The sequence below is a fragment of the Chaetura pelagica genome, unplaced genomic scaffold (genome assembly GCF_000747805.2).
Source record: "Chaetura pelagica isolate M959 unplaced genomic scaffold, ChaPel_1.0 scaffold369, whole genome shotgun sequence".
In the NCBI taxonomy this organism is placed as follows: domain Eukaryota; kingdom Metazoa; phylum Chordata; class Aves; order Apodiformes; family Apodidae; genus Chaetura; species Chaetura pelagica.
Window position 1 is genome coordinate 1,568,967 of NW_009970235.1, and position 11,659 is coordinate 1,580,625.

Here is an 11,659-nt window from a genome sequence, read left to right on the forward strand (position 1 = left end):
CCGAGTGGGCTGGTCCTTCGCTGTGGGAGTCATGCTTGCTTGTGTTCTCCAAGTTATTGATGGTGCCCACGGTTACAGGAGCATCTGAGCATGCTCTGCTCTCTGGCAACCCCACAGAGCAGTTTCTTTTCCTTCCATGCCCCTTGTGTGTAGGGTGGTGGAGCCAAGGGCTGTTGCCAGTTGAATTGTCCCTGGAAAAAAGCCCTCTGGCCTGGCTAAGGTGGTTGAGGGAGGTGAAATGATTACTGCAGGTCCTTCAAGGATGAGCATCAGTGACTGGGGACCATGTGTGTGAGAGGTCTTTACCAAAACTTTATGGTGTGCAGTGGGGGAGGAACTCTGGTCTCCTAATGTGGAGTGTATCAAGGAGGCCTTCAGCCAGATCTTTTCCCTCTGGGGTCTTGGTTCCTGCCCGCCATTTGGCAAGCTACTTGTTCTGGACAGCCAGCTTAGCTTTCAAAGAGGTCTTCTGGCCTGAAGAATGGCCCTGAGGCTCCAGGGAGCTCCCTGTGTAGGTAGGGCTCCCTGCCCAACGGTGTCTATAAGTGATGATGTGCCCTGAAGACTTAGGGAGCCAGTGTAGCCCCTTCAGGCTATGGTCAGACCCAGCTCTCTTCTGAAAAGAGCAGTCTGAAGAGAAGAGCAGCCATGCTGGCTGAGTAGTTGCAGCTGCTCCTCACTGCCCTGTGCTAGAGCTGGTGGTGACCTGCCAGGGAGACATTCTGGTGCAGGATACATTACCAATAAAGTTTTATGGGGTTAAACATTACTCAGGCTGCAGCTTGGAGCTGCCTGGTCTCCAGGCTGGAGCCCTTTCCCTTGCAGAGCCCAGGCAGGGTGGAGCAAGGTGGTGGGATGACTTTTGCTCACAAACTGGGCTGAAATCTCAAACCTTGGTCTTAGTGTGCTGAGCCCTCTGCTCACACTAGTAGAGGTTGGTGGGATGTTCTCCAGGACAGCTGCAGTTCTTCCTCCTGAGACTAGTGTTGGCTGGAGGACATTCATAGGGATGGCTGGAACTGCAGCAGCTCCATAGACCTCAGTCCTGGAGCAGGCATGAAGTTGGAGGCAGCAGCTAAGCTGAGAACTTCTGCAAAACACTTAGACCTGAGCTGCTCATCCTGTTGCAGCTCTGTGTCCATGCCTGGTTGTGGGGAGGTGGCCAGCCTTGGTGCTGCACCCCTGTGACCTCCTTTAGAACTGCCCAGAGGGCTGGCAGGAGTGACAAAGGGCTGGAGATGGTGCAAGGCTGGCCTGGTGGTGGCTGGTGTGCTGGGAGCCATGGGTGCCTGGCTGCTGCTCTGGGCACTGCGGCCCCACCGAGGGGCCCCGGCAGGCACCGGGCTGTGGGTTTTGCTGCTGTGGCCTGACCCTGCTGAGAGCCTCTACCTGTGGAGACTCCACTGACTTTAAGACTGTCCCATCTGCCTTCCCTCCCTCCCACCCTCTCTCAAATGCCTCCTTTGATGTCCCTAGTGACCTCCAGCCATGATGCCAGCGCAGGCTAGCCCTGAAGCTCAGAGCTGTCCCTGGAGATGGGGACACCCTAGTGATGCCTTATTGCAACTAGTGGAGTGGCTGTACTACAGCTCCATTCCTAGAAGTGTTAAGCATGATGGCAGCCACGTCTGGAAAGACTGGTAAGGTAACCATCTCTCCTCCAAGGTGCACCATGGGATTTGCAAGCTTCTGCCCATCTCTGTAGCCCGTATCTCCTTGGCAACCCAGTGCATGGGCCTCACGCTACCCACCCACCAGAGCCTGGGGAATGAGATACCAGGCCTTCTTTCTAACCCACATCTCCAACTCGGCAGCACCTGACATGGCGCACTCAGCATGGCACCATCTTACATCAGCTCCTCCCAGCCGAGCCAGGCTGGGCAGGTCCTGCCGCTGGGAGGGGAGCAGCCTGGTTGAGCCGGGGCAGAGACAACCCTGCTGCTCGGCCTGAAAGAAACCTGGTTTCTCCCCAACCACGACCCTTCGAGGGCAACCAGAAATACACCTTGACCTCACTCCTGGCACACGGTGGGGGAGGTGAGTGACGTGACAGTGACAGCACACAACTAAATTCTAGTGGGCACGTTAGACAACAGCACTTGCCGGTCACTTTGTTCCTGAATTGCGTACTGGGACAGACCCTGCCCCTCCTTGTGGGTCTAATCTCACCTCTTTCCTCTCCAGTTACTGGAAATGGAGCAAGTTCCTACCTGGAGCTTTGCTTCTCTCTTCCAGCCTGAAGGCACAGGCAGCTTGTGGGTCCCATGAGCTGTAACGAAGGGAATCGACGGCCTGGGAGAGCTGGAAGGGGCGTAGGGAACTGGGAGCTTTGGAAGAGGGAAGGTGGTCTGGCCTAGGACTGGTTGGCAGGGAGGGTGGTTGCTGTGGTCAGCTCTGAAGTTAACAGAGTCCTGACTCTGTTCTTGCAGTGGTTCTGCACCTCCATGTGGTAGCGATGGTGGGGAAAGAAGTCACCAAAGATGGGGTCCCAGGTCTGCCTTTACCCTTAGAACACTGTGGAGGTGCAAAGATGTGCAGAGCTGGATTCCTGGGAAGATGGGCAAGGCCTGACACAGGGATAGAGCCAGTGATACGTCTTTTCTTGTTCTCCTGGGACCTGGTGGACAGTCTCATTCCTTGCCTGTGTGACAGAGTTGGACTGCATTTGGTGTCTGTTGTGAAGCCACTTGTTTTGCAGTGTCTGCAAGCCAAGATCTGAGTGGGCAGTAGGAGGCACCACATATGACACACTGATGCTTCTGGAGGTCTTCTGCAGAGAGATGCTTTAGCAGCATTTCTGAGGGCAGGACTTGCCCCAGGAAGCAGGGACTAAGTGAAGGACGTGGGCAAGGTTGGTGGTGGTTACCACATGGTGTTTGTAGCAGATTTGGCTGATGTGTTTGGTACCCAGAGCCTGGGAGACCACCTGTGGGAGATGCTTTTAAGGCAGAGAACAGGTCAGGGGCTGAAAGTTCACAGCTGCCCATCCTTTTGGGGGCTGGCTGCCCAGGGTGTCCTCAGAGCCTCCATCTTGTTGCTGCTGGCAGCAGCCATGTCTGGAGGCTTGGAGGAGACGGTGGAGGTGGGCCTCTGAAGCTGGGACCTGTCCCAGCAGGTGGTGGGTGGAAGGAGCAGTCCTGGATCCTGGCACACAGTGGTGGTGGTGTAAGAGCCCAGCAGGACCCTGAGGCTTCCCAGTACCCTGGGAAGAGGTGGAGGCAGAGCCCATCGATGGAAGGGGAGGTCAGTGCTCAAAAAACCCCCACTTTCCCTCTTGTTTGCTGCCTGGGCTGGCTCAGAGCAGGCTGGATCTCCTGAGTGGTGGCTGCAGTAGTGGATGGACCTGAGGCCGATCCCAGTGGCTGTGATCTGGTGCTGGCCCTAGAGAACTGGGGATGTGGGAAGATTTGCTGGTGTGGGCTCTGGTGTTCTGCTCCTCCTCAAATACTGTTTCCTGTTGGGATGTTGCTGTTTGGTGCCTGTCTGGCCACCTGGGTGCCACCAGCCTGGCTGAGCATCCAGCAGTGGCTACCATGGAGATCTGCTGGATCAATGGGGATTTGTGCACCAATGACCTCTGGATTGTCTTCATCATCCCATCTTCAAAATCTCCTGGACTTCACATAGTGGCAGCTGAGCTCTGATAGACCCTCCTGGGCTGGGAAGCTGGGGACAGTGACAGATCTTGTTGCCTGTTCATGAGGGCTGTCATGCAGGACTTGGTTGGACAGGGCTTTGTGCAACCTGGTCTAGTAGGAGGTGTCCCTGCCCTTCCAGGGGAGCTGGAACTAGATGATTTTCTACATCCCTTCCAACCCAAACCAGTCCATGATTCTATGACTTACCAGGTTTATTTCTTCTGGGCAGTCTCCAGGCTCACTGCAGGTGTGAAGCTCTTCTCAAGACCATCATGGCTACAACGTTGTCTTAAACTCTAGTGACTAGGTGCTGGCACGGGCTGGCCAAGCAGCCCTGAACAAGCTCTCCTGTTTCCCTCTAGTCAGACAGGGGCAGCTCTTAGGTCCTCCAGGTATCTGCTGAGCAGCAATTCTCACTGTCACTCCTGATGAGAGAACTGGGCTGAGGTCATGTTAGGAGACTTCCTATGGCCAGCACTGGCCCTCCGTGGCTGGCTTAAGCCAGATAGAAGCAAAATTGGCTTCTGCTCTGGGGAAAGGAAAACACTTGTTGGCTGAGGTCTGCAAGATGGGTATGTCCCTACCAGCTGTAGCACAGGGTGCCCCAAGGCCCAGAGGGGCACAAGGCAAAGGATGGACCTGTTGAGGTGACCCTTCTAAGCAACAGGATGGACCAGCACCTGTCATCTGGGTGCTCTTCACCATGGTGTTAGATGTTTTGGTTCCCCAGCTCTCCCCTGCTGTAGCTGCCTGGGGAGAAGTGTGGACTTGCTTGAGCTGCAGGGAGATGTTCTTGGTGGTGGGCTGAGCTGCTTGGTTCTTGTGCAGCATTTGGACATTAGTCTCCTCAACCCAGCCCCCTGAAGGATCCTGGAAATGGGTGGTTTGGGTGAACTCTCTGCTGCTGAGACTGGAAGTATGTGTCCAGAGAGCACAAGTGGATGATGTTAGTGCCTTGTGGGTGCCCTTTGCAGGCTGTCCTTGCAGTCGTGTTCCTATCAGCTGTTTCCATCTGGAGCAGAGTAGCTCTTGCTCTGCCCATGGCTTGCACCCAGTGACCTGCAGCCTGGGGGAAGTGGTGACCATGAAGCCACCATGTTGATGGCTTCCTGGAGCAAGCAGGTCCCAGCAGCCCAACTGGAGATGACACTTGGCATGTCAGTAGCTGGTAACTAAATGCAGCTCTTGGATGTGCTGGCTGAGGTCCTATCAGCTCCCAGGGGCACAATGAAGGGTTTTGTCTCTGCCTGCACTGGGAGCCTTTCTGGTGCCTGTGGAGGTGACTGGGTTTGTCCCAGTTGTGGGGACAGCTCTGAGCTCTGTGGGATCACAGAATCACCAAAGCTGGAAAAAACCTCCAAGATCATAAAGTCCAGCCTATGACCCAACACCACCACATCAGCCAGACCATGGCACTAAGTGCCACATCCAGCTTTTCCTTGAACACATCCAGGGATGGTGCCTCCACCACCCAGATGCTGACTGCAGAGCAAAGATAGACCTGGCAGTAACTGAGGAGGAAAGGCCAGTCATTCAAGCTGGAGGTGACTTGAGGATGGAGCTGTGTATTCAATCCTTTCTTCCCTTTCCTCTTTACCCTGCTGAAGGACTTGCTGTCCATCCATGAGAACAACTGGCAAGACAAGGACTTTTTAATTCTGAGGGTAACTGGGAGAGGCAACAAAGGACCTGACAAGGAGAGTGAGGAACCGATGAGCTGCTTATCTGTCCCACTGATAATTTCTTGGTGATTTTTGTGTAGCTGCAGCACAGGGGAGGCTCTTCACTTCTGGGTGTTCCACCTGGGCTCCAGAAAGTGGCACAGATTTCTCTTTTCCAGCTGTGTTCTGGGACAGATGTTGAATGTGGTGGTACGAGGCTGGCTGCAGCTGGCTGGTGCCTCTTCCTACAGGTGAGCAAGCAGGAGATGTTTGCAGTGGTGTGGCCAGACTCCTTTCTAGCTGTGAGCTAATGTGACTCCAGAAACAACTGTATCTGTTCCAGTAAAAGTCTCCCTTGCTCCACTTTCCTGGCCTGTTGTTGGATGACTCCACTCTTTCTCAGCTTCCTCTTTGGCAGCTGTGTAGTGTTTTGAGAGAGAGCAGATCTTCTGAAAGCCCTCCTAGAAATTTGCTCCCTCCAGGGAAGTGCTCTGGGTTGCAGTCCTCATGAGACAAGAGAAGAGATGCAGTCTCTTCTGGTGCTGGTCTCCTTTTCCAGATGGTTTTTGGAGTCCCATCCCCCCCTCTCCCTTTGCAGAGTCTCTACTCTTTGGCAAAACTAAGGTGCCTGAGACACTCTGATGTGAAGAGATAGCTGTCCTGCTGGGTGCCACTGTCTTGAAGAGCATGTCCTCTTGGCTAGCTGCTGCCTCCCATCTGGTTCTTCTAGTGCTTCCCCCTGGTTTCACAAGCATCCCTCCTAGTGAGGGGCTGTTCCTGCCTCATCCCAGCAAGCCCTTAACTCTTCTTTGGGCTCAAAGACCTCGCAGCTCGTTCCCTCAGCATGTCAGGGCCTTGGCCTGCACCCAGGGTCATTACATCTGCATGAGCTCCTGCCCGTCTGCTGCCGGGCTGTGCTGCTGGCATTGGGTTTGTGTGTACAAGCATTGGAGACCTACAGGAGGAGGGCAAGGAGAGGCAGTCCCATCAAAGGTGGAGGTTTGTTAGTGCCAGAGCCAGGACCAGTGTGTGTTTAGGAGAAAAGCAGGATTTATTTTGAAGCTGGAGGGCATCCCAGGCTTGGGATGGGGTGTCCATGGGGCAGAAGGGGGCTCAGACCCTCTGAGGAGAGGATGGAGAGCTTGAGAAGTGGGGTCAGGACTGGCTGTTGTGCATGGAGGTGACTTCTGTGCCAGCTCTGAGCACAGTGTGGCATGGAGACATCTCAGGGTTAAGGGATGCAGGGGAGTGTCCTGTTGCTGCTGGGCAAGAGGAAGCTACTTCCAGCTGTTGAGGGGAGGGGTGTTGGAGGGGAGGTCCTTGGCCACCGAGGAGGACAGCTGGGATGTGACTGCTGAGCAAGCACCTCCTGGTGACAGGGCTGGGAGGAGCCAGTAGCACTGGTCCCTGTGGTGACCCCATGAGGTATCAGTGGTGCTGGGCTGTGTGTCTTCCTGCCGATGTCAGTGCAAGGAGATGACCATGCCCAGAGCATTGTGGTGGCCCCAGGCTGGGCAGCAAGGATGCAGCTGAGCTGTGTCCTTCCCACAGGCAACTGGAGAAGTGAAGGCACAGTCTGTGTGGCACCAAGATGGCATGTTGGTCATGGCACTAGGTGGGACCCCTCACTGGGGAAGAGGGTCTTGGTAATAATGCTCATGTCCTCAATTCCCTCCATCCAAGGGATGTCCCTGGCTGCTTGTCATGGAGCCAGCTGGGAGCTGAGTTGGTGGCACCCACTTGCCTTGTGAAGGTGCCTGGAAGGAGTGTGACCTACAGACAGGAGCCTGGCATCCAGCAGATGAGACTTGATGAGAGGTTCCTGCTAGAAGAGAGTCTCTGCAAACTCCAGGCCTCCCCCTTGTAGAAGTCATCACAAGAGGAGGGACATGAACAGCCTCAAGCATGAACTCAGGGACCTCAGTTCGTGGCATTGCAGCCCTTGTGATGGTGGAGGGAGGATATGGCCGTGGCAGGCAGCTGTGCTTTCTGGGAGGTATGTGCTTGTTGTCCCCTCAGTTGCTCTGAGGAGGCCAAGCTGCTGAGGTCTTGGCTGTTTGCTGCCTGCCTCTGTGGAAAGAAATGACCACAAAGCCTCTGGCTTTGCACCTATGAGTGTCAGACTTCTGCTTCTTACAGGGGCTTGAAGGGACCCTCTGAGGATGTGCTGAGCTTGGAGAGTAATCCAAGGGCTTTCATTGAGTTTCTGAGTGCTCTTTTCTTCTGCTTTGTCTCTTCTGAAAAGCCATGTGCAGCTTCTGGAGGTCTCATGCAGCTGGGGACACAGATCTGCACCTCCACTCCTGGGTAACTTTGCAGCAAGGCTTGTGTGTGCCATCCAGTACCTCCTGTTCCCCTTCATTGCCAGGTGTCCTCTCAACCTGGAGTGGCTTCCTTGACATGTCTCTAGCAAGAGCCCTGGCAGAGGTTGGCAGTGCTGCTGTGACAGCAGCACCTCAGTGGTGTCATGGTTAGATGAGTCCCAAAGCCTCTGCCAAACTAGATGCTTTGGCTGCAGCTCTGCCTTTGCCCAACTGACCTGGGATGTTGCTTCAAGAAAGTCTGCCTGTCCTCAGCTAAGGGTTCCTCTTGGTGGAGTTGGAGCTGCTCTGGAAAGACTATTTTTCCCCTCTGGCCCTGGAGTGGTGCATGTGCTTGGGAGGGCAGCATCTAGCCAGGCTTGTTCAGGTAAGGGGACAACCTTGCCAGGGTGGTCTGGCAAGGGAACAGTTCATGCTGGGCTCTAGGAGGGTTTCTGCCTCTTTTCTACCCGTCTTAAAGCCAAGTCCACAATTCTGCTGCTACCCAGAGCCCTGAATGTGCCTGCTGCTCTTGATGCCCATCCTCTCCTCCCATCAGCTGGGGCAGGAGGAGAGCAGGGATGGCTGTTGTCTCAGCTCCCTTTGAAGCAGCAGCACAACCCAGCTCCACCAGCAGCTCCTGCTGCTGGGTCTGTGCTCAGTCAAGTGGCACAGACTCATCTCCTGCTGCTCTCAGGCATGAAGCTGCTCACTCAGCCCAGCCTGATGTACCAGCCTTGCAGACCAACCAGGAGCATCTGGATTTCCAATGCTGTTCTACTGGACATTGCTGCATCTACTGACAGGCCGGACAGTGTCTGTGCAGTTCCTGTTCCCACATCTGCTTGTTGGTTCCCTATCCAGCAGTCCTTCCTCAGCAAGGAGCAGGCCTGAGCAGTAGATGTGGCAGCAGCAACCTGCCAGGGAATCCTCCAAGTCTTGCTCTACCAAGTTTTTCCTGTGATGTGGGCTGCCTGGAGCCTCTCCTGATGGTTGGGTTGTGGCTCAGAAAACTTCGTGGGTCTCTTCTGTGATGGATGACCCAGTTCTTACCCTGTGCATGTCATGTAGAGGTCTGATTTAAATGTGTGGTCTTGAGATGCCTCCTTCTGCTGGCTGAGGGCAGAGTGGCCACCAGCTCGGGCAGCTGTATGCCCAAAGTGAGCTTCCTCTTCCCTGTCTGAGCCTGAACAGGGGGCAAGATGTAAACTTGAGGTGCATGGGCGAGTGGGAGGATGCTGGGGGAGGGTGGAAACAGCCCCTCCTTGGACATACTTGTGCAGTGGTAAAGGTTAGAGCTTGGGGGTGAGGAGCTTTCCTAGCTGGTGTGGTGGTGCTTTTGTATGTGGTAGTGAGTTGGGTGTGAACTTGGGGGCTGTCTTCTGGTTATGCCAATAGACAGAAAGTACTTGAGATGTTGAGGCAAGCCCAGAGGTGAGGTGGTCCTTCTTAGACATGTGGAGTCCTGCTGTGCTTCTTAAGGGAGGACCTGGCCAGGTCCCAGTGCCTGCTGAGCCTGAGCCTGGCCTTGTCTGAGCCACCAGAGCTGGCCAGTGTGGGGCTGGCCTACCAGGTAGCACTGGGAGGGTGCAGCCCCAGGTTGGGATGCTACTCAAGGACTATTTGGGGCTCACCCGGGGGCCTCCTTTCACCTGCTGGGGACATCTCTATTCAGTGTACCTCAAATGTGACCTGAAGGAGCTGGAGGTTTGGGCTCTGGCTGAGATAATCCTGGATCATGAACCGCTGGCGTGGCTTTCTTTTCCAGATGCGCTGGTACCCGCCCTCTGAAGCTGCCCAGCAAGGATGGAAGTCTCGTCAGTTTTGTTAGTTCATTAGTAAGTAATTAAATGTTCTTGGAGTTGGGTCCTTGTCTTGCTCACCCTTGGCCTCTTGTGGGGAGGAGTGATGGGAGCTTGGGCTCAACCTCCTGTGGATGCAGAACAATTGGACATTCCCCCACCCCCAGGGATGCTGATGGGTGGTGGGACCAGATCCCGGTGGGTGCGGGGAGACCCATCGATCCCCAGGCTGGGGAAAGGGCTGCGGGTCCAGCCAGCCCCGCTCACCTCTGCTCCTCTCCCGCAGCTTCTCTCCTTGGCTTGTGTTCCTCCCCCTGCCTCTCCACGGAGGGATGTGCCAGGGACGAGCGCTCCGGCTCCTCTCGGTTGCTTGGCGGCCAGCGGACAAGGCGCCCGGCCCGGGGCTGCCAGCATCCCCCTCCCCGGACTCTGAAGCCGCCGCGGCCCCCCTGCCGTCGCCGCCTCCATCCCTCCTCCTCCTCCATCCTCCTGCCCTCCCTCCAGCCCCAGGACATCCTCCCTGCCTGAGCTTCGCCATCCAGCTGTGCCGAGACCCTCGGTCCTGGGCTTCCCCGGGCTCGCCCTGCCCCGGTGGCTCGGCTGAAAGAAACGAAAGGCGATGGGTTTTGCATGTTTTCTGGCATGAATTAAAACACTTAACTTGTGTATGTGTGAGTGTAAGTTTGTTTGTTCTAGCGTTTGTGTAACTGTTAGCAACAGGTCTTGGCCCAACGGATTGATCCAGCAAGGTTTTCATCTTGCTTTGGTGAAGAATTGGCTCTGAGAAATACTAAACTGTCCTTGTCTCACCCCTTCTCCCACCTCCTCCTTCCCCTTCCCAGTACGACCAGAAAAATTTAAAAAATGTGGGGTTTTTGCTTTCTCTTTTTTTTTCCCCCCAAGTACAATGCACTGGGTTTCTGTTCTCATCCCTTCTTTTCTGGTTTTAAAGTCAGGGTTATTATATTATTTTTCTTCTTCTTCAGACTTCTATATATAGAACAGCTGTAAAATATCTCACTACTTTTTTTTTTCCACATCCTTCTGATTGGAGAGCATCCAGTCCTGCCAAATAATTAGCCATCCTTATGGGAAACCGAACAACAAAAAAGTACGAGTATTTTTGTACCATGTGTAATAAGGAAATATTTATGCATCATAAAGAATTTCTTGTGTGTTTGTGTGCAATTAATTATTATTATTATTAAAGAGAAAGTGTAATCCTGTAAGATAAGTTAATGTTTAGTTAAAAGCTTGAAAAAGAAGGGTTGTCTTCTGTAACAATGATTCAGTCAGGCAATAGTAAACAAGAAATTGTGCAATTTTTGTTTTAGCATCTTCTTGCTTGGTATTGAAGTGCTTTAAGTATTATATGACCATGGCTGTCTCGCTTGTATTAAAAGATTTGAGAATAAGTTGCTATATAATTGCTGATCCTATGAGAATGTGAAACTGGATAATATATGAAATGCAACAACAACAACAAAATATACCCAGAGGCTGCTGTGACTCTTTTTCTGTGCTCTGATGTGTGTTGGTTTTTTTTTTGTTTTTTTTTTTGTTTTTTTTTCAGTGGGGTTTTTTGTTTTTATTTTAATTTTCCCCGGGGCTGGGCTGGGGTGCTTCAGGCTTGGTGCTCCCCTTCCCCTCCCTGGCCAGCTCTCCAGCCCTGCCTGGAAGGACACAGGCTCCTCTAGGATGCTGCTGAGGATCACAAGTGGGCTTGGGGCATCTCCTTCTAGGAGAAGGGCAAGTCCTTGCCTGCATGGGCATGTCTTGAAGATGAGCTCTTCTGCCTCTGGGAGGGCAACCATGCACTTTTTTGGGTGTTTGTGCTTTCCCTTCCCCATGCCAGCGCCGTTCCAGCCGTGCAGGGAGATGTCCATAGAAGGCAAACGTCCGCCGAGCTGCAGCCTGCCCAGCGCCTCCCCCGCTCCAGGGCTCCCTGGGGCTGCCGGGGGCTTTTTGTGGCCTTATCTGTACCTGCTAAAACAGCCGTGGGAACAAGGACTGCTTTGGCCTGGCGGGATAAAAGCAGGGGGTGGATGTTACAACGGGAGCTGCCGCTTGATGAAATTGCAGCAGAGGGGTCCGGGGGCTCCCCGGGGGGGCTCTGGCTCAGCTCAGTGTGTCCCTGCGCTGGGCTCTCCTGCCGCCCTCCCAGGCAGCCTGAGCTCTTTTCCCTTTTCTCCCCAGGGCTTCTAGGGCAGCGCTGAGCACAGCTGAGGAGCAGGGGAGAAGGAAAGAAAAAACAAACC

The 11,659-nt window shown here is 54.2% G+C and overlaps 1 protein-coding gene across 1 annotated transcript in view; it reads left to right on the forward strand.

Moving 5' to 3' along the window:
- The window catches only part of RBPMS2 (RNA binding protein with multiple splicing 2), a 15,712-nt gene extending 6,282 nt beyond the window's left edge, over positions 1–9,430 (forward strand). The window contains exons 7-8 of the mRNA XM_010005944.1: positions 9,082–9,172; positions 9,368–9,430. Coding sequence (XP_010004246.1) covers positions 9,082–9,172; positions 9,368–9,430 — 154 coding nt within the window. The remainder of the gene's footprint in view (positions 1–9,081; positions 9,173–9,367) is intronic.
- The last annotated feature ends 2,229 nt before the right edge of the window (positions 9,431–11,659 follow it).